We start from the raw sequence: 23689 nt of genomic DNA on the forward strand, positions 1-23689 counted from the left end.
TCCAACTTGTTTGAGATAAAATGCCATATTTGTCCTTGTATGGACCTCCCAATAGGCCGCCAACTCCGGGTTTTTTTTTTTTTTTTGGATTTTTTAGATGCAATCAGGCTGATGCTTACGGCACTAAGTTGAGGGTACAATTTTTTTGTTATTGAAATTTTCTAATATTATTAATAAATACAATATTTTGATAAAATAATTAATATATTAATACAATAATTAATTAATAATTAATAATTAATTTTATCTTTTATTTTTACAAAAAATTTTGTGTTAAATTTGATATTCATAAATTATGAGTGACAACAGTAGGATATATATTTAAATTTAAACTTATACTAAATTCGATCAAAATTTATTTTTAACTACTCAAATTTATTTTAAGCATGATTATTATTATTTGAAAAATATTAAATTTATTTATTTTAATGTATTTTAATTAATAATCTACCTGAGAAATATTTTTTATTCATACTTTATATTTTAAAAATTTAATAATTTTATTAATATTTAAATTATATTTTATTTAATATAAAATTTATAAATATTATTATAAAAAAATATATTTTATGTTTAATTAATCATTTATATAAATGAATTTAGATAATAAATATCTAACTTACAAAACTTAACATAAATCTGTCACGGGTATTATTTTTAAAATTTAAATTTATCTTAAATCTAATTATATACTATTCAAACTCGTTCTATTAGGTTTCGTTTATTTCACGAAAAATGACTTGTGTATGATAAATGTCACGACCCGATCCCATGGGCCGGACCAGCACTAAGACCTGAGCAGTCATAAAGCCCCCGAGGCCCGTAGTAAACCTTATTATTTCCCAACCCATGACCTGACCCACAATTTAGGCTCAACATGCATATAAAATAATTTAAATTTAATTATTATAATTTTATTTCGAGTCATCTTAACCCAATAATTATCAGAAAACTGAAATTAAGGGAGCCCAACTTAACTCTGTTACCTCATTTACAAACTATTAAAAATCATAAAAATTTTTCATTTATTAATACAAAAACTTAAACTCATACAGTCCTTGACAATATTAATGCTACTGTTAGTATATGCGCAGTTCTAAATTATAAATTTATAGAATAATAATACAATTAAGTAAGTATTAATAACCTGCGAGAAAAGAAGCAGGTTATTTTGAAAAATGTCTCCTCCTGTAACCTGGAAAAATATGGTGCACATGAATGAACATTCGACTCAAAGAGTAAAATACCAATTTTAAGTACAATTTCTATAGCTATCTAAAGCTAATGCATTCTAAAGAGTGGAATGCAACACCATCATAAATTTTCACATAAATCACATCACAACAGTAAAAAGTTAATTTAGAGCACACACACACACCCAATAATATTCAAACTGTACGTATAAAGGAGTTAATTCCCTATACAGCTCTTTTAATCCAACATCTGTCAGCAAGTGTCTCTTAAGCCGGACATTCGCTTAATGAACCAAATACAGGAGCCAGCGAGTGTCTCTCAAGCCGTGCCTACCCCGACTTATCCATAAGATGACCGGGTCCCAACGAGTTTCTCTCAAGCTGTGTCTACCCGTCTTATCTATATCCAATACCACACACTACACCCACGCACACTGCTCAAAATTACCATAAACAACATTCATGGCACTTCATCAATTAAGAATGTAACATAAAACGTGCCTACGGTCTAACTATATAGATACATATTTATAAGTGATGCATAAGCATGCTTGAACATATAATAATATTAAAATTATAATTAAAATTAATATTTTACTCACAGATTGACTAGAAACTGCTGCAGTGGCTGAGGGGAGAAGGAGATATGACTCCGATCACCTATATAATTATGTTATAAATTTATCAACGTTAACCCAAATTAAGAATTTTAAAGAAACAACGACACCCTAATTTATACCGACAATCCGACAAAATCTCCTCTGTACCTAAGACCTGCCCAACCTGCAAAGTGGTTCAAATTACACTTCTAAAATCACATATCTCAACCCATATCTCATCAACAACACAGGCCCCTCCTGAGCCTTCCAATCCAAGCAAAAACTCACAAAATCAAAAATTACGTTTTAATCTTTGAAATTAATCTTTTTGCACAAACTACTTAAACGAGCTCTAAAAATTCTAAAATTTTGTCCTGCAGTCCTTAACATTATTATAAGACTATTGCAAAAGGAATCGTAATTTTCTGATAATCCACGAATATTTTATGAATTTCATTCTAACCCAGTACAAGGTAAAAATTGAGCAATATGGAGTTCAGATTTACCTATATCAAATATGATACCTGAAACGTGTCCGGAACGTCTGAAAACGCTAGCATTGACTATAATATCTACCACGTTCCGTCAGACAGCTAGATCTGGCTAAAAATGCGATTCTGGCGCTGATGATCTATCATCGATCCGATTAAACTTAAATTAAGTCTAAATTTTGTTAATAATTATCATAAAATTATTTTTAAATTTTAGAAATAAAAAAATTTGTAAAATCTCACCAAGCAATTTAAATCCTCCGATTATCACCTTTTTTAAACGGTGTCCGATCGGAGTGAAACCGGTCCTATCTCAAAGATTTCGCTGTCCTGAGTCCATCGGCGGTCTCGAATTTCTAATCCGGTTGGATTACTGAAAAAGTAGTTGAAAAACCACTGCCATACCCATTTTCTCTCTCTCTCTCTCTCTCTCCATTAAAATAGGCAAAGCTTGCTGCCTGCCATACCCATTCTCTCTCTCTCTCTCTCTCTCTCTCTCTCTCTCTCTCTCTCTCTCTCTCTCTCTCTCTCTCTCTTCGAAACTCCATTAAAATAGGCAAAGCTTGCTGCCATCTTCCTCTTTAGACTAAGGTGTGATGAATGCTAGCTGAGACGTAGTCGGAAAGTGGCTAGAATGGCAGAAGCAAGATAAAAGCTTTGGTCCTTCTTCCCTTTGCATCACCGAAAAGAATGGAGGATTCCATCTCTATTCAGCTGCTGTTGGGTGTTGTCCAGAAAGTGCCTCACTAAAATAGCCTTCTAGCTGTTGTCCATGTCCAATTGGTGAGGCTCATTGGTGCGAGGGTCCCCTTGCTGTGGGAGACGACACAGAGAGGGAAGGAGCAGTAGCTCCATTTCGGTGGCCATGCTAGGTAGAATCTTGATTTTTTATTGGTTATGATATTTATTATTTTATTCAAAATATGTACTATGCACTAGTTTGCGATATACCAATGCACTAATTAATATATATATACTAATGCACTAATTAATATATATATATATATATAAAGACAATATAATTAATATAATAATACCATATTTAAAAATTTACTCTTTAAAACTAAATAAATAAAACTTGTAATATAGTTAAGTCATGCTAATTTACCTTTCAAATAACCATAATAACAACCATGTTAGGTAAATTAAATAAACACTTTAAACTTTAATAATGATAATAAAAATAATAAAAAAAAATAAATAAAGATAACTAATATCGATTGCTAAATCTTTGAATTAGATTACTCAAGACAATAACAAAAGTTTAACAAAATTTCTTTCTTCCATTCACAAGAAAATAAAAACATAAGTACATAATAAAATAATATACGATTTAAAACTTTGATTTAATATATATATAAATATGAAAGTATTACAAAACTGTAAATTAATTAGATAATATTAAAATAGTATTTAAATACCATTAAAATTTATAAAATTCTTATTTAAAATCTATGTTATTATAGAAAAATATATTTTTAAAAAATTATTTTTCATGAAAATATTCTTCGTTATTTGGTTATAACGTTAAATTAATTATATTTATTTATTTCATATATATATATATATATTTATATTTATCTTATTAAAATTTAAAAAATAAAAAATGACTTTTTTTTAAAAAATATAAGGCATTTTTCTTAAAAATAACTTAATTTTCTTTTGATTAGGAAAATATTTTCTATTGGCTAATTTTCCTCAATGCCTCTAAACACTAAAAAATACATAAAATATTTTTCAAAAAAATATTTTTCAAAAAAATATTTTTCCTAACACAAATGGAGCCTTAAAATTCAATCAAGTTAGGTATTTATAAAAATTAATTTGTTACCATCCCTAACTCAGGTATCATTTTAAGATTTATAATGATGATGAATTAATCAGTTAATTGTTAAATTTAAATTAATTATAAAAATTGCGTGGTGTCATAAGCGAGAAAAAAAAAAGTAATTAAAAAAATATAAATTAAATTAGCATTTTTTAGGCTTGCATGGCATGCAAGTTGCAGCTTTTGTGAAACAATAAAATATCAAAGTGAAATTTTCTTTTGTTGTTAATCAAGTTTAAAAGGGAAGTAAACACTCTGAAATCTCCGATTTGACAAACATTTTTATGTTATGTGCAAAAAGCTGGAAAATTTTTTTTCCTTTATCAAGTGTGTTCTTCAAAATTATGAACCTTGAAAGGCTACCCGTGCTCTCGTTTCTTCAAGCTCAAAATGCCCATACTCTGTGTTCTCTCTCCCTTTGTTCTTTAAGTTTTGTTAAAATGAAAAATAAGTAGTACATAATCAATATAAAATACTATACAATTTCGATTACTTTAGATTTTGTGGAGGTGCTAGGTATTGAATATATTATTTTATTTGTGCTTGTAATTTTTAAAATCAAATGGTTATAGAAATTAATTAGATTAAATGCAGTTTTGCCAATCTAATGAACTAAAGGCAAGTGAATAGAAAATTAGAAGAGAACTTTTTGATTGATTAATTGCAAAGTAAATATGGTATTGTGAAATTTAAGAATAATTGAAAAATTAAAAACTGGTAAAATAAATAATAGATAATATGCTGAAGTCTTATTTGGTTATTTGGTAAATTTATTAGAGTATTTCATATCGCTGCTCATAAAATATTTATACTATCAGTATATGTACTTAAAAGAACCTAGAAGGAAGTGAACAAAGGAGCCAACTCTTTGTACAACGCTTCTCCATTTCTCTTATAGTTTCCTCAGTTGCCTGAGACACTTGGTCTCTTGCTTTGCCGGATCTGCTGTCTCCTTTACCCCATCCGGGCAGGGGAGACATTCCTCTCCTCTATTTGGTAGTGGGTTATAATCTCTCCCTCCCGGTGGGATGTTGTGTGTAAATAAGTTTTGGTGGTTTAGTAGATGGTGCTGATTTGAGAGAGCCTTCTTTGATCTACCATAGATTGGAGTTGCTTTGTCTAGCCTTAGATGTTGCATGCAAGTATTAATGCTTTTCCATCATTCTCTATCTTTTTGGCTCTGGGAGGGTTTGCGTTTTTAAGGGATGTGGGTACCTTGGGGGGTCCTTCGCCGGCTATGACATCTATGGCTAACTCCAAGGCTTAATTGGCTAACCAAGCTCTGCCTCATCATCCTCTTGGAGCAATCTGCTATGCTTCTTCGTCTTGCTGGTCCATCTACCTTGGCTTGGTTCTTCCATCTGTGTTTTTGGGTCCTTGTGAAGTGCGATATCTCTTGGGTTGTAGTATTATGGGAGACCCTTGGATGTAAGGCTATGGCTTTGATGGGTCTCCCTTTGTGCCTCATCTGTTTGTTTAGATCTTCCCTAGAGTGTTGCTGTAGAACTTTTTTGCATGGTGAGGCAGCACAAAACTTCATGTCTCTCGGGTTTTGCAACTGTGGATCAAGTTTCTAGGGTTGTTTGCTCGAGAATAAGTTTCTTGGACTTGGAACTGGGTTGGTTTTTTGGATCCTTATATTTGTTTTTGGGCCTCTAGCTATGGGTTTGTTATGTAATCTTTGTTCTTTAGCTAGGTTTAATGGAGGCTTTTTCTGTTTCAATTGTATCTTTGGACTTTAGCTTGTACTAAGCTCAAGGCTTTTTAATTAATGAACTATGACTTTGGCACACCACAAAAAAAAAATTTAAATTTAATTAAATTTAAATTAGTTTAAATTTAATATTATTTTTATTTTTTATCATATTTTAATAATTATTCAAAGGATGGTTGCATCTACACTTCATCTTTCCATTGCATCCATTACTTTTCCATTTCATTGGTTTTAAAATTTCCATGGAATATGTTAATTATTCGAATAACTAATAGAGTCGAATTTAAATATCGTAATATTTAATTTAAATGATTTTTATTTAGAATTAAATAATTGCTTCAAAAAAGTTGAATTAAATAATTATATTTTATATAATTGTAAATATATTTTTATAATATATAAATATTAAAATAATAAAATTTTAATTTTAATTCGAGTATGAACTCATTTAAATTAATTTGATTTTTAATTCAATTATGATAAATAAATTTGTATAAATTTGCAATAGTATTTGATTTTGAATACACGTTTAAAATAGTTATTAAAATTAGATTAATCATTTATTTTAATTTAAATTACTTTGATTTTATTTTTTATTTTATTATTCTCGTCACTAAATTAGAGTTTATCAAATTATTTAAATTATAATTATTAATAATTTTAAAAAATAATTTATAACAAAATAAAATTGTGATAAAAGCTCTATTATTTATGTAACAATATTACCGATCTCAAACGATACCAATATCACATATAATTTTTCAATAATAATTTAGATAAATACAATGCAACTCAAACCCCAATCACAAAATAATGTAGAAATATAAAGTGTAAAAGATAAGGCAATATCACCGATGAGCTTTAATGAATTAATATTTGAGACATATTCATAATGGTGAATTTTTAAATTTGAGTATTAATTGTGTTATGTTCGACAATAACTTCTATTTAAAATATTATTATTTTTTATTTATATTATTTAATAATATAATATTTATACTAATATTTAGATATTAGAAAAGTGATTTATAAAAAATTAAGAGTGTTTTGATTAGGTTATATCATTATTTTTATCAAAATTTTTTATTTTAACAGTTATATAAATATTTAAAATTAATTTTAAATAATTAATGATTAATAAAATAACTGATAATTATTAAATATCGAATAAGGCTTAAAATTAGTTATATAAAAAATTTGAATTTAACAATTTATTTAGCAGGTTAATATATTAAAGAAAAAATAAAATGCAACAATTAAATCATAAAATAAAAATTAATGAATTTTAATTTGATAATAATGAAATTTTTTATTTGAATTGAATAAGGGGTAGTTGGAAAAAAAGTAAAAGAAAATAAATTAGTTAAAACCCAAACCCAGCCCCTTTTAGGCCTGGCCACGGTTTCAAAACCTAACCTAACCTAACCTATTTTTCTAGGGCCCAAACACATCCTTATTTCAACCGTCTTGACGTTTAATCGTCGACAAGGCTAAAGCCAATAATTTCCAGGTAGTGAATCAACCCCAACACTGCAAGGATTCTCCTAAAGTTCTCCACTTCAAATCTCTTCTCACTTGTCATATCGACGGACTGATCGATCGATCAATCAATGGCTGGAGTATCGTTGAAGTGCGGGGACTGTGGAGCCCTATTGAAGTCCGTACAGGAGGCTCAGGAGCACGCCGAGCTGACCTCTCACTCCAACTTCTCAGAGTCCACGGAGGCCGTCCTCAATCTTGTCTGCACTACTTGCGGAAAACCTTGCCGATCCAAAACAGTACGATTTAATCAATATCACCATTTACTGTTATTTTCTTTTTCTTCTCTCTCTCCCCTCCCCCCTTCCTTTTTTTAATTAAATGGGTCTGGGATTGCCACAGAAGTGGGGTTGATGTGGAATTGAATCTTTTGAAGTATGACAGTTTTGATTTTTCTTTGTGGGTGCGGTGGGACTCTGGAATTTGGAATAATGTTGTAATATTATGTTGGCATTGGACTTCTTGGAACTTGAAGGGAATCGAAGTTATGCAAGTTATTTTCAAATCGATCACATGCAGTCTAAAGCTTGATGTAGTCTTTGTTGGATTTTATATAAAGTTCATGCTTTGATCTGCGAGAGATTAAACCTCAACGGATTAATTTAAGTATGTTTGTAGAATTTTTTTTTATATATTTTTTCTCGTTATTCAGCTGAAGAACTTGTGGGGTTTTGTGTTAAATTCGGAATACTGGTAAAATTATGTATTAATTCATTATTAATTAGGGTTTATATTGCACTTTTGCTTCATATTCTTTCAATGTGAGATTTCCAACACTTCCCGCCCAAGTGTAAACGCCCACAACAATATTAATTTATTATTAATTAGGATTTATATAAGTGATTAAGATATTTTACAAAATTACTAGCCAATTTAATGTTACAAACATTTCTATATATTGCCCTTCTACTTCATATTCTTTCAATTGAGATTCCCAACATTTTGTTTTTGTTTTGTGATGAAGGAAAGTGATCTGCACACAAAGAGAACTGGACATACAGAGTTTGTGGATAAGACTTCTGAGGCAACAAAACCAATCAGTCTAGAGGTTCCAAAGGCACCAATGGATGTCGATGAGCCTGTTGATGTGAGCGCCAGTAGCCAGCCTGAAGGTACCACTTTTTGATGTCCTGCAATGGTTGTATGATTTTTTTTTCCTAATTTTTAAGAAGCATTTATCAGTTATCATTGATTAGTTATATCAATGATGGGTTATATGATGTTATTGTTTCTAGTTATTGGCTGGCTGTTCTCCCATCGGCCTTAGCTCAACAGCATTCTAAGGTTTAATTATATGCTGTTAATGTAGTTGGGTTTGGTGGAGAAAAACTTATGGGGTTGCACTTATACTTTAGCAAAGGCAAGAAAAAGCTTTCATGATACCTCTCACTATCTTTTTCTTGTGAGATGAAAGAAGTAGAATAACATTTGAAGGATAGGAATTATGTTTTTTTGCTATTACGTATGGATGACTTAATTTGCTGTGCTGGTGGTGTATCGTTTACTTTAATTTTTTCATATGCAGGATGTTTTGAAACTTCTAAATTCACTAATTTGCAGATGAATCTCTCTTTGTTCATTGGTGCCATTTCAATCATATGTTATAATCTGTTCAATTATAATGTCATGTTTACCTTTATGCAACATAATGATGTTCATTTCTGTTCATTCTCTAGAAATGGTTGCTCCAGAGGTTGACCAAAAGCTCCTTGAGGAACTAGAAGGAATGGGTTTCCCAAAGGCGCGGGCAACTCGGGCACTTCATTATTCTGGTAAGACCATTGCCAGTACTATCTTATTATTTCCTCAATGGAGTTTAGAAGTGGCCATTGTTGGTTGTGGCTGAGGTGTGAAAAATATATGTGAACGTGTATAAATATGGTTTTGTTTACTTTAGGCATTGAAATTAAATTCAGAGCGATCAAAAATGCACCAAGGATCTTCTGAAAATTATCAGTGCTAGTTATTTGGAAGGTGATTTGTTTCTGCATATAGGGTAATTTGGTTCTATAGTGTGTGTGAAAATTAGGGTATAAACTGCAATATGGCTATTTTGCTGGATCTAATGCGTAAGCAACTCATGCACACATTACTCCAAAGTTCAGTATCATGCAGCTCTAGAGGACATTGATATAAGCAATTTCCATCAAATTGGTACCATAACTTTGTTTATGCATATGAGGAAGAGTATATATGCATGTTTGTAATAATTGATTGTACCATCACTTGCTTACCTACCCATAGATGTGAAAAGAGACATTGACAGTTGAATATTGGGAAGAAACTCCTAATTTGCGGCAGTTAAACTGTCAGCCTATGTAACACAGAATTGGAAACGCGGGAATGGACACAGAGAAACACAATTTCTAAAATTATAGGAAACAGAAATGTGTATATAGAAAAAATATGGTGGTATATTTGTAGATTTTTATTTTTTATTTAAAAATATAGATATATTTATAAATTTTAATTTTATATAAAAATATAGGGATATATTTATAAATTTTATTTTTTATATAAAAAATCTTATATTAAACACCAAAAAAAAAAAAAAAAAAAGAAGAAGAATATAAAAGACATGCACTTTGCTTCTTTATGGCCTTCTTTGAATCAATATCTTTAACAATCTCATTCTTATACAATAATTAGATGCAAATCCTTTGTTCCTCAATAGGCTTGTTTTGTTGCTAAATTTCATGATTTTTCGTTGACGAAAGGAACATTTTTTTTTTTAAAGAAAAAAATTAAAAATGTGTTTCCAATTTTTTCTAAATCACAGAAACAGCCCCAAAACTTTTCAGGAAAGTTTCCTAGAGTTTCAGTTTCATTTCTGAAAAACTCTGGTACCCTAAAGTTTCTGTGCTTCATAGCTGTGAGCTGATAGCTAAATCAAGTCATAGTCATATGAATTAGATGTGCAGACAATGGAATGCATGCAATTCTATGAATCTGCAACATTGTCCATATAATCTAAGTGTCACTAGAGATATTATATGTGTAAATGGGAGGAAGGAGATGATCTGTATTTTTGGATCTTTTTTTGGGTTTCTAAATCTTGTTTACAATTAAATCTGAGAGCTTTTGCTGCAATGGTGGGTTTCTTTTTCTTCAGGAAATTCCAGTCTTGAAGCTGCTGTTAATTGGGTAGTTGAGCATGAGAATGACCCAGACATAGATGAAATGCCCTTGGTATGATATTCTTGTTCATTTTCCCTCATTTGCTTTTGTGCATCTTCCTTTTTACTTTCTGTTCCACCTCATTCTTTGAGAGTGTCTGTGGCTGTGTACACAAAGCTCTAATTGTCACATGCAATGAATTTCTTGCTGATTTAAAGTTCAGCCTGTAGTTTACTGAAATCTTAAGTTTCTGTAACCATTTCATTAACTCAATTCCCCCCTCTGTTTGAACTTTTCTTCTCTCTGATTTAACTTTCTTGAATATTTTCCCAGATATCTGCTAACACCAAAGTTGAGGCTCCTAAACCTACTCTTACACCAGAAGAAATGAATCTCAAAGCACAAGAGCTAAAGTAAGATGTGTTAGCTTGCAATTTTATCTTCATTTTCATACCATTTAATTGTTTTTTTTTATCACTGATACTGTTAATTCTCTTATTTATTTTTTTATTATTGTTCTTGCTGCTGCAGGCCTCTTGGCCTTGCATCAGTTAGAAGATGGGATGGGTTCAGTATAGGTTTTGTTCTAACATGTTCCTTATTTGACCCTTGATTTTATTGGATAAGTGTAGCGGGATTATATATGTAATTGGCCTTCTGAAGTAGATTTTGAGAAGGGTGAGAAAGCTCTTGCAATTTTTTTGTGAAAAGGAAATCTACAACTCTTGAAACTAATTGTTTGAAGACCCTGTTTTAAGTTTCCTATGGCATCATAAAACTACTACTATTGAAACTATTATGGACTGCTATTGTTGGACTGCTAAAAAAATTGCCCTCTGGACTGTTCCATGCATTCATGTTTATTGCTGTTTGCTTATTTCCTGCGTAATTGCATGCCTTTATGGTAGCATATGTTAATGCATCTGCAAGTTTAAAATTTTGATTTTTATTTATCATTTGTTATACTCAGTGTTTTGAACGTTAACCATGGTGGCTTCTATGGTTACATTGCTTTCAACAAAGTAGAATTGCTTTGCTTCACAAAAATTTTCATGTTAACTAATTTTATGTAAAGTTTAAGTTTTTTGTGAAACAAAGGAATCCTACATTGTTTTAGACAAAGTAACCATAGAAACTACCTTAAACCACATAATTTGACCTTGAAAGTTATCTTTGAAGGACAAATATGTATCGGATTCTTTTGATGTCTTCTCTCTGCCCTTCCCACCCCTCCTTCTGGCCTCCACCTTCCAAAGCCTTTCTATTAGGGTTTTATCTCATGCCTCTCTTTTGTGTAAATGATTTGAAGGGAGCGTGCTCGCAAGAAGAAGGAAGAGGAAGAGAAGAGAATGGAAAGAGAGAGGGAAAAGGTTCTTGATTTTCTTTGACTTCTCTTTTATATGAACTTTCTGTATCAAAAGTATGTACATTAATACCTTTTTCAAGCATATTGCCAGTTTTTCCCATTGCACTAATGAAATGCTTAATGGAGCATATTAAAAACTCAGGAGATAATGCCTTGTTTGGTTTTCGTCCTTGTCACAACCTGAGTTCAGCAGCTTGCCATACTTGTACCTTTTTTTCCTTCTTCATGGTAAAGCTTGCATAGGCCATACATTTTAGGGAAAAGTAGCTGCATTTTCATGACTTTCTTATGTAACATAGCATAGACATTCTCAATTTATATCACTCCATTGGCATTCCATTCTCAGAAGAATAACACTGCCAGCTAGTGCAACAAATGTAGTATGAAAAAGAAATAGACAATCTAATAGGAGATTACAGTAATAGATAAACATGGTGGCTTGATGCATAATCTTTCTTTCCATGAGGCTGTCTTAAACTCTATGATGCATCTATTGTGTCCGAAGTTTGTAATTTAACCTTTTATTCAAGCTTTATCATAGAAACATGGATTGTTTCACACATATCTGGTACTTACTGATACATTGATGAACACAGAGTTTAATTTCCAAATATAATCTCCACAATTCAAGCAGTAGTAGTTGAATAGCAATTTGAATGACATTATCTGCAGAGATAAAGCATATTTCTCACAGAATTTATATTTTCTTACAGCATTTTTCATAAAAGGCAAATCTTTATACGTGTGGTATTATATATTGTTGTTTGCTTTTGCCTCCTTGGGAGTTTAACTCTTATTTAGAATTCTGTTTCCTGGATACAACATGAATCCTTTCCTTTGATGTGTTATCTTGTATCTTAATGACCTTCATTTATATATTGCTCATGTCTTGAGCACATACTTATACTACTGTTTTTAGGAGAGAATTCGAATTGGCAAGGAACTCCTAGAAGCTAAACGAATTGAGGAAGAAAATGAAAGAAAACGGTTTGTCTTCATCTAATGTGTCTTTTTGTTGTATTTAGTATGGTCCGATGCTTTTTTCTTAAGTTGTTTGATGAAAGATACATTGTTCTCTATCAGTTTACTGGCCCTGCGAAAGGCAGAGAAAGAAGAAGAGAAGAGGGCAAGGGAAAAAATTCGTCAGAAGTTGGAAGAGGACAAGGTTACTTCTATCATTTTGCTTTGTTTGCACCACTGAGTATTAAAATAGTAGTTCTATAATTTGATGAAATTGGGCAAGTTTTGCTTGTTCTTTTTTAATTAACTTAATACTTCTTGAGAAAGAAAAGCATTTAAACTTCTCTAGATGCTAAAAACCAAGATCTTGCTAGATCTCAATTTGAAGATACCAAAAAATTGTATTAATCCTTCTATCGCTGTCCAACATACTGCATCACAGTTGTTGTTTACTTTATATTTGGAGTGGTCCATTTTTTGTAGTTGATCCCTGATTTTAGTTGGATGTTTCACAGGCAGAAAGAAGAAGGAGGCTTGGATTGCCACCAGAAGATCCTGCAACTGTAAAACCTTCAGCACCTGTTGTAGAGGAGAAAAAGGTAAGGGGAATAATTATGAGCTTGATTTTTTCCATTCAAAAATTGAATAAATTGTGGAACATACTGCAAATATGTTTTGCAGAGCTCCTTGCCTGTTAGGCCTGCCACAAAAGTTGAGCAAATGAGAGAGTGTTTGAGAACTCTTAAGCAGACTCACAAGGTATTTACAGCTCTCCCTGTGTCATCATTTGGTAATGCAGTTGAACCACAGTTTGATTTCTCTTTTTAGCATTATAGTATAGACTCAATTACCTTTGCTTTCTGCGAGTGTAGGATGATGATGCTAAAGTGAAGAGAGCATTCCAGACTCTCCTCACTTACATAGGGAATGTTGCCAAAAATCCTAGTGAGGAGAAGTACCGAAAAATTAGGGTCAACAACCAAACCTTTCAGGTATGGAACTTTTATTCCAGATATTATAATTCCTACATTAGTATCTAGGCATGCTCTTTTTTCTTCTTTTTTTTTTTAAAAAAAAAACGTAGTCTTTGTTCATGTTGGGTGCTCTTATTCTGCACATACCAAGAAATTATGGGGATAAATCCTGAGGGCTGTCGTCCACTAAATGGGACATAGTTGTATGACTTCAACTTGGGATGAAATACTTCACAAGGGCTAAGAATCCCTAGATGCTCAGCTTAACCAAATCCCTTGCATCTTTTTTCCCTTTCATGTGCATGCATGTTTAAATGCAGGTGGACTAATGGAGGTGTTTTTTAACAAAGCATCATCCTTGCTTCCTTCAGCATATTCTGATCAGTCTTCCTTGCCACTTGTAGCACTTGTATTTCTATCTTTGCTGCTGCTCAGTTCCATGAGATCCCAAGTTCATTTCTTACATCTATAATCTCCTCTGCCCTTACAAGCTGTATAATCTAATCTTATTTTCGAATTCTAATAGTTCGCGGCTAAATAGATCATGATTATTTAGAATCAACTTCCATGTTTATTGCATCATTTTTTATGATCAATTAATTTTTATCTGCACATGATGACCTTTCTAATTTTTTTTTTTTAATTTTTTTTATTCACTGTAATTTGAATTTCATTAAACAGGATAGAGTTGGTTCATTGAAAGGGGGCGTCGAGTTTCTGGAGCTATGCGGTTTTGAGAAAATTGAAGGGGATGAGTTCCTTTTCTTACCAAGGGACAAGGTTGAGACGGCAGTGCTGAATTCTGCTGGGTCTGAGCTGAATTCTGCAATTAATAATCCATTTTTTGGTGTTCTTTAAGTTCAAGAAATTTCCATGTACTGAAAAGTGTTCTTTTCCAGAAAAGTGCAAAGTATTTTCAAGAATTGTACAATTAAGCCTCATGTTGGTTAGATTTGAGTGAGTAGCCAGTTGTGAATTTATACATTGTTGAAATTGACAGCACCACCACCGAGCTTATTCGAGCTGTATCTTCCATCTACTGCTGTATACTTATGGTTGCCCAAGGCCTATAGATATGGCTTTATTATTAAAATAATGTGAAAAAAAAAATCAATTTGATGTTAAATTTGATTTCTTATTAAGTTTTCTCTTTAATGATCGACGATTGGAAAAAAAATACAACTGAGAAAATGTTGGCAATAATTGAAACAATAAAGATTAAGCCACCGAGTGTTATTCTTGACATAGAGATGAAATAATAATTTATAAAAAAATCCAATGGAATGATATTTCTTCAACAATGTTCAAATGAGAAATAAAATAATGAGTACACAATATGAGTTCCCAGTTTTTACTATTTTGTTTTTTGTTTTTTGTTTTTTTTTTTTTAATTTTTATCGGGAGATGGGCTAGAAGCCCAGAATTGAAGTAATAGAATAAGAAAATAAGTGAGATTGGATTGAACGAATATGCACGGCAAAAGGGTGCCCCCCACTTGTGTTCTGTAAATTGCAATTATGCAAAACACATGGCCCTGAATAAAGTTCAAGACAACAAAAGCTATAATCCGAAAGCAATTGGATTCTCGGGTCACGCTTGGCTTCAGAATATTTGGTGGTTTGCATGAGTGGTTACTCTTGTGAACACACAATTTTATGCTATTCTAAAAAAACTTTTAAGCTTTTAAGAAGCATAAGAAATTAACTTATTTAATAAGTGTTCACTTTTACTATTTTTTTATCGGTAAGTTACTCTAAATTAAATAATTTATTTCATAAAAAATAAAATTTTTAAAAAGTGATTCATTTAAATAAAATAAGTTCTTATTATAAAGGTATTCCTTTTATGACATTCATTATTCTATTTATAAATATTATCAATATTTTTGTCTCAATTACGTAACTTGATATGAGGAAGAAAACTGTTTTTAATAATTTAAACATTTTTTTTCTAAAAGAGAACAACACATACTAAACAAAATAGACTGTTGAACTATTCAGTGATGCTTTATGGAATCAAAATTCAAGTAGGGGTGAGTTGGCTCAGTTATGAGCCAAAATTTTGAAACTATCATTGGTTAACCATTTTACTCGGTTTTATTTTTTAACGGTTTGGTGCAACGGTTGGTTTTTTTTTTTAACAAAGATATGCATGATTTAATAACAAAAACACATTTCTTAATAATATCATGATAATTTTATTATGATACAAAATCTCATAACATACACCTTTTTATATTTGATGTAAAATCTCAAGGGCCTATGTATAAGATCACTTGATTGGGGCCATGCGAGGGCTCAGGAAACCCTAAGAGCTAAGTGCAACGGCTTTTAACTAATGAAGTAAATTTAATTTATATTAATTAATTTAAACTTAAATTTCATTAAAAAATAATTTCAATAACTATTATTTTCTAGCTACATTTTTTTTCTACTATTATTTACTATCCTAAAAAAAATATATATATATATATTTTTTTAAATAAAAAAATTGACCAATTAAATAATAATTTTACTTTTAAAAAATAATTAACCTGTTAACCGGGCCCTCCCAATTGCACCGTGACGACCATTTCATAACCGCAGTGTGACTCCATTTTCCCCTTCTGTCATTTCTGCGAAAGCACAAATAGAGAAAGAAACTCCAAATATGGGCTCAGTTACCAGAGAACTCCATTAACCACTTCAAATCTTCTCTCTCTCTCTCTCTCTCTCTGTATCAATCTCTCTTGAAATGGTGAAGAAAAAGGTTCCTGATTGGCTCAACAGCTCTCTCTGGGCCACTACCACCAGTTCTTCCTCCTCCGCCGACGACGATCGCCTTCAACGCTACTCGTCCAAACACTCCATTATCGCCGACACCGCCACCCCAACCGAGCCTCTCGATGGGTCACCGGTTCCGGTCTCAACGCCGGCCTCAATAAGAGAGCAGCCTCCTCGTCCTTCGAAGCCTGAAATCAAAATTAAGGATAAAGATAAGGATTCGCGAAACAGCGTTAGTAGTAATATCAATAATAATGAGGAGGATAATGGGAACTCCGTTGCCGGTCCCTCTGCTGAGGATATTTCTAGACAGGCTCAGCTCTTGACCGAGGTCAGAATTGCTTCTTTGATAATTTCTCTCTCTCTTAAGTATATGTATGCGTACATGTTTTGATTCTGGTGGTGGAATGTGAATGTAGTTGTCGAAGAAGGTGGTAAATATTAGGGAGTTAAGGAGAATTGCATCTCAGGGGATACCTGATGGTGCTGGCATTCGTTCCAAGGTCTGGAAGGTACTCGCTTTCTCTCTCTCTCTCTCTCTCTCTCTCTCTCTGTAATTTGATTTAAGTGAATTGTGGTTTTCAAGTTTCTGATTTGGTTGCTATAAAAATTTTTAGGAAATTGGAATTTTAGGTTATCTGATGGTCTTTTTTGAGCTGATTTTGGTAATTAATTTGGGGTTTAGCAATAAGAATTTCACATTCAAGTTGAGGATAAATGGCCCCTTTTTTAATGTATCTTCAAATGATTTTGGCAGCTTTTACTGGGGTATTTACCAGCTGATCGCTCACTTTGGTCAAGTGAACTGGCTAAGAAGAGGTCTCAGTACAAGCATTTTAAAGAGGAGCTTTTAATCAATCCTGTAAGTCATGTTGTTGATTTTGTTTACTTGATTTTGTTATTCTAAATTTGTTGCTTTGGAAAAGACCCTGTTGGCATTAGGGAAAGCATAAACATAAAAGGATAATATAAGCGGTTAGATTGCAACGTTAACTTTACTGGTCATTTTGATGTGTAAAGCAATTTAATTACTTATACAAGTTTATAAGTTAAGTAATTAACTTATATAAGTTATATAAGTAATTAACTTATTATTCTTGGGATAAAGACTGAGTTGAGTTGAGTTGATTTGTCAAATGACAACCATGTGGTTGAGTTTTGGGATTATAAATTCCACCTTGGGAAAGTATAAACATAAAATATAAATATAAGTGGTTAGATTGCAATATTGGCTTGACTAGTCATTTTGATGTGTAAAGTAATCTAATTACTTATATAAGTTTGAATTAAAATGAATTAAATTATTATTTGATTAACACTCTTTCCAAATTTAACACTATTTGAAACTAAAATCGTTGTATGCTCATGATACTACACAGCTATTTCCCTGCTGTTGAGGTTTCTCTTTACCTCATCTCGTGGTCAACTTTTTCAAATTGTGGGATTTTGTGAAGTCCTTAAAGGTTGACCGCATAGTTAAACCATAAAAAGCCATAAAAGGCTGCAGTCTGCACTTAAAGAGCATAAGTTAAATCATGATACTAGATATATGCTCGTTGAGTTGGCTTTACTTGTCATAGATAGGATACTAGCATGAGATGATTAGTTACTCAATTCATGCAATAAGAATCTAGTTTGCATTTATTTTAGTACTTTGTACTTGTAAATAGTTTTGGATCTCTGATTGTTTTTGTGCTAGTTAGTCGGAAATCACAAGGAGGTTGGAGAAATCCACAGTTTGTGAAAATGATGAGGCAAAAAGTGAAAGCAGTGGTATGCTATCAAGATCACAAATAACCCATGGAGAGCATCCTTTGAGCCTTGGGAAGACCAGCATCTGGAATCAGTTCTTCCAGGTATCAATTTATTTGCTTTGGGGATGTGATACTTTTAACCTTAGGCATTTTCTATGTACGAGAAATAAATAAATAAAAAAGAAAACTTGAATCATGTTACTTAATAACTTGTGTTCCATTTCTCATGAATTTAACTTCCAGGGTTCTGTAAAAAGTGTGTATTTAAAGTGTTTGGCTGACAGTTTAACAAGAAGAGAGTCTTCATCATCTTCTTCTTTGTGAGAAAAGTAAGGGTTGGGTCAGGTTGGGTGGGGGTTGGCTTACTTAAACATCATGTTTTTTTGTCACTTATTAATGATCTTTCTCTTCTTGAGGAAGATGACTAGATTTTCACATTTAGTTAAAATGTATTGAGATCTGGTTCCCAAAATGTTCTGGTCCATCACTCTAATAAACGTCTCCTTGTACCTACATCTCAATTGTCATGGACTTGAGAAGAGGAAAATGAAGTTGGTGAATATGCTTGTTAAAGCTTGAAGTTTCTCCAGGTGGTACTGGTGGGTTGGGATTTGGGTCAGTAAGGTTTGGATCTTTCTGCTGCAAAATTTTCAAAACAAATAGATGAATGGATAAAATATTTGATCTGAGGATGCCTTCCTGATTTTTGTTTGTGGTGTTCCGGGCAAATGATTTAAAAGTATTTATGTAGCACGTTGTGACATGTAATGGAATGCCCTCTATTGTAATAGCTATCGCTGAAAATGTATCTTCTGTTTTTGGTGAAGATGTTTTGCATGTGCCAGGTGCATATGATCCCTGATATGCGTTAGTAGAGGCCTTGTTGGCCGTTATCAATGTTATCATAATATTTCAACACCCTGTGCATTTGTGCTGTAATACATGATATCAGCATTCAGCAGAAGTATTTGCAGCATCATCGTTTTTGTTTTTGTGAAATACGTAACTCCAACCTTTTCATTTTTTAGGACGCAGAGATCATGGAGCAAATTGACCGAGATGTGAAACGTACTCATCCAGACTTGCACTTCTTTTCTGGGGACTCATCTTTTGCAAAATCCAATCAGGTTTGCTGGTGTTGTTTATATTTGATGTTTGATGCAAACTTAATTTGTTTGGCTGACTTACATGTGCCTTTCATCTTCAGGAGGCTTTGAAAAACATACTGATTGTATTTGCTAAATTAAATCCGGGCATAAGATATGTTCAAGGGATGAATGAAATTCTGGCACCTCTTTTTTATGTATTTAGAAATGACCCTGACGAGGAAATGGCGGTAAGTTCATGTTTATTTATGCAATTGGCCATTTCAATCTATATCATGCATCTGTTTCTCATAAAATATTTTGATAGGTATTTACCTTCTTCACTGGCTTGCAGTTTGAATTTGATCTTGTCTTGTCTATAATCTATGAATTGTTTTTCAGCAAATTTAAGGGAACACTTGAATATTGATTTACCTTTTAGTAGAATTCACAAATGATTTATCGGCTTTAGTTTCACAAGCATATGAAAGGGACATACTGTTTTCAAAGAAATTGTTGAGGAGTTCCGTGGAGGGGAGAGAAAGGGAAGATGATAGAAATGTCATATCATTCCCTTGGGTTTAGCCTCTTTTGGGAAGAAACAGAAAGAATAAACACTGCCCATTTGCTGTTCCCCAGATTAGGGAGAATACAGACAATGTACAACATGCTTATTGTCATCATTAATTTGTGGTCAATGATGACCTGTATGCTTTGTTTATTTTGTTTTCTTTTTGATTTCTTTTGATTTATCATTTGCTGTTTTTAAGTTTTGCAGGCTTGTTCTGAAGCAGACACATTCTTTTGTTTTGTTGAATTATTAAGTGGATTTCGGGATCATTTCTGTCAGCAACTTGATAACAGTGTTGTTGGGATTCGTTCAACAATTACAAAGTTGTCACAGCTTTTGAAAGAACATGATGAAGAACTTTGGCGCCATCTTGAGGTCACAACCAAGGTAAGATATTTTAAAGTACTAATTCATTTTCTTTGAAGCATGGATGCATTTTAAAATGGCTTTCTTATGTAGTATATTTAATATTATCAGATGTATGATTGTAGGCTACTAGGCTTGTCTTTGGGTTAGATAATTCTTCTCTAATGGCTTGCCACTTTGTGTTTGAATATAACAGGTCAACCCCCAATTTTATGCATTTAGGTGGATTACTCTCCTCTTGACTCAGGAATTCAATTTTGCTGATTGTCTTCATATTTGGGACACACTTCTGAGCGACCCTGAAGGTCCACAGGTAAAACCCATTTCCCCTTTTATTTAACTTGAAGTTGAAGTTGGTATATGATAGGTAAAACGTGGGTCCCATCCTGCCTAGGGGTATGGGCCACAATATAGTGAGCGATTCTGAACTGTAACGAGCTGCAAAATCCGAATAACCAAAAAATATATATTTGTAACAAATCAAACTACTAGTAAAACCAAATTTAACCGAACTGAAAAAATTGGTTCAGTTCGGTCAATTGGTTCTCCAATTCGCATTACAGAGCAAAACTCCCCCAAATCCTTGGCAAACTTTACCAGATCCTTTATTCCCTAGCACAATAACAAAAATCACCAAATAAAAAGGAAAATTGAGCTACGCAAATGGTCCAAACACATAAAAAATCTGCAAATCACCAAATACATAGAATCACATTTCACACATCTACAAATGTGCAAATGGTTCAAATACATCAATTAACTCAAATCTGCATTATGGAAATGGTTCAAAACTTCAAATATAGATCTGTAGTCTATGATCACAGGGTAATTACCTCACAAATCTGCAAATCTTGCACATGCAAGTGCAGCGCAGGCGAGGCCAAGGGAGGGGAGAGTTGAGTTGTCTGTCACGGAGAGGGGAGCCAGGGAGGGACATGTAGAGGTTGTAGTGAGGGCGGAGCCGGAGGCAATACCTGTGAGTTGTCTGTCAGACTTTCACCAAAGATGGAAGCAAAGGCCCAGGGAGGGACATGCAGGGGTTGTAGCTTGGCCGAGGGCTGAGGGACATCATCGGCGGAGAAGGAGGAGAAGGCAGGAGGCAATAAGAAGAAGGAAGGGAAGAGGAACTGAGGAAAGGGAATTTCGGTGTGAGTGTTGCGTTCTATTTTCTTCTGGAGAGGGATGAGGGCCTTCAAAAATAGCTGGATTTTGCTATTTATATGGGGGATAAAAACGGTGTAGCATTTGCAAGGGAGAAAATTGGTTCTTTTTGGTTAATTCGGTTTTTTTTTTTGCTGAATTAACCAAACCTAAAACTAATTGTTTTTTAGAGAAATCAAAACCGAACTGATTAAACAAAAAATAAATTAAATCGGTTCGGTTTGGTTTTTTCAGTTAAAATCGAAACCTGCTCACCCCTATTGAAATCAGCAAAACTTTTCTATCATTAGACAACGATTCAATCATAGGAGATTTTCAGTGATGTTAATGATTGAACAAAGTGACCCACTTTGAGGGATGTACTGCATTTGTATTGCAGGAGTAGTTATTTGCCTATTGGAATACGTTCAATTTGGTTATAATCTTTGACCTAGAATTCTTAAAGTTTGTGTAAATGCTGTAGTGTAGTATGAATAATTCATAAAGCAATTACCCAGTTGCAGTTCCACATTTGATCTCTTGGTTTCAAGCCCAAGATGGTTCAACCATTGCACCAGATATAGAATGCTATATTGAATGTTTTAATCACACTTCGTGAATGAGCTGTGTAGGACCATTATTGATTGTAGTGTGAGGAAATCTAGAATTTGCTTTTATCTGTTGAGATAATCTTATCAAGTCTGACAGAGATGGTTACATCTAGGCAGAGTGTTTGTGTCTGATATGTGAGAACTTATTGATGTGAAGAGCTATAATATCTGATAATTCAACAATCAACACAGTCCAAGTGAAACCCCAACCCACTCACCCTCCTCCTGGTGGGGATTTCCATTTGAATATTTGGACTAGATTCACACTTTATCTTTGTTGGCCAATTATCTAGTGGAGTTCCTTGGTGTCAAATTGCCTATAATTCAGTTCATCACATTTTGAGGATAATGAAAAAATGTGAAAGCTAACAAACATTTGCTCTTTCAGGAAACTTTACTACGGATTTGTTGTGCAATGCTGATTCTCATTCGGAGGCGACTACTAGCAGGGGATTTCACTTCTAATCTCAAGCTTCTCCAGAACTATCCCCCTACAAACATCAGCCATTTGCTCTATGTTGCAAACAAGTTGCGTGCTCAACCATCAGGATGATTAATTTTTGCAATGCTTCTTTGTTTTTCATCTCTCCCATGTTTTTATGTTTGAAAATCTATTGTTTGTAAATTATTGGATGTAAATGTTGGATAGCATGCAGAGAGAATCTCCCATGTCATTTTTAGACTGCATCTTGTTGTAGGCATTTTTTTAAGATTTAATTTTTCCTTTTTCCCTTCTATATTCTAGGTTGAGGAGGAGGTGAGTTGGTCGCTATTTCTGTATTTTGGTTTTGTGTAGGTTTTGTAATCTTCGGCATGAATACAGAAAATTTTCAGTCATATGTTGTTGAAACTATTGGTGAGCATGCTTAGCCTTGCTTTTTGCTTATGGTAATGTTACAAACGGAAACACAACAAGAGCACCATGTCATAATTAGTTGGGTGAAGAGGAATGCGAACGCCACATGATGAACAAAATCAATTGTGAAAGTCACTTTTAATTTTTGAGAAAAATATATGTAATAAAAAAAAAAGCTTTCTTTTTTTTTTTTTAGTACTCCTTTGGGTCGGTTGATTGTTTTTGTATTAATGAAGAAAGAACGAAGTAACATTAATTATTATATATAAAAAAAAGTATATGCAGAAAGCTGTAAGATGGTTTTCGATGCGTGACGTTGATAAAAAAACCGCTTTGGATGCGCGGCCCTGACAGAGAAACCGCGTAAACAGGAGGGGGCACAATCACGATAACATCAAACAATGGCGACGTCGGCTTGAAATATCGCTAAATTTAGAGACGAGGACCAGACCAGTCAATAGTTTGATTATCGTATGGAGCATAGACTACAAATTGATCGTTGAGATACGAATACACTTCAATATCCAGATAAAGGGTGGATTGCAGAAGTACTCTCTACTCGCATGATCATCCGATTAAATAACCGACTGGCCAGCCGGTTGGTAACAGAATGAAGAATTGTGGGGGACTGAACTACTCTTTTCTAACCCCTTCGTCTGCGCAGTCATAGGTACACAAAGCTGCAATAATACCCCTCAAATTCCAACAAAAAAGCACGTAAACCTTGGAAATGGTGCAGTGAATATGCTGAAGTTGCAGATGA

General features: G+C 33.0%; 2 protein-coding genes across 2 annotated transcripts; both read left to right on the plus strand.

Moving 5' to 3' along the window:
- The first annotated feature begins 7270 nt into the window (after positions 1–7270).
- On the plus strand, positions 7271–14907 carry LOC110648548 (stress response protein NST1). The gene is made up of 12 exons (XM_021802825.2): positions 7271–7603; positions 8329–8476; positions 9041–9136; positions 10477–10553; positions 10815–10894; positions 11791–11851; positions 12767–12834; positions 12931–13012; positions 13323–13406; positions 13489–13566; positions 13680–13799; positions 14463–14907. The coding sequence occupies exons 1-12, from the start codon at positions 7436–7438 to the stop codon at positions 14637–14639; spliced, it is 1239 nt and encodes a 412-aa protein (XP_021658517.2). The 5' UTR covers positions 7271–7435; the 3' UTR covers positions 14640–14907.
- A 1536-nt stretch (positions 14908–16443) lies between these two features.
- Positions 16444–22907, plus strand: LOC110648546 (uncharacterized). The gene is made up of 9 exons (XM_021802822.2): positions 16444–16874; positions 16963–17055; positions 17301–17405; positions 18247–18399; positions 19326–19424; positions 19505–19633; positions 20161–20340; positions 20516–20632; positions 22459–22907. The coding sequence occupies exons 1-9, from the start codon at positions 16515–16517 to the stop codon at positions 22621–22623; spliced, it is 1401 nt and encodes a 466-aa protein (XP_021658514.2). The 5' UTR covers positions 16444–16514; the 3' UTR covers positions 22624–22907.
- Positions 22908–23689: the final 782 nt, after the last annotated feature.

The sequence above is a fragment of the Hevea brasiliensis genome, chromosome 4 (assembly GCF_030052815.1).
Source record: "Hevea brasiliensis isolate MT/VB/25A 57/8 chromosome 4, ASM3005281v1, whole genome shotgun sequence".
Taxonomy (NCBI): Eukaryota; Viridiplantae; Streptophyta; class Magnoliopsida; order Malpighiales; family Euphorbiaceae; genus Hevea; species Hevea brasiliensis.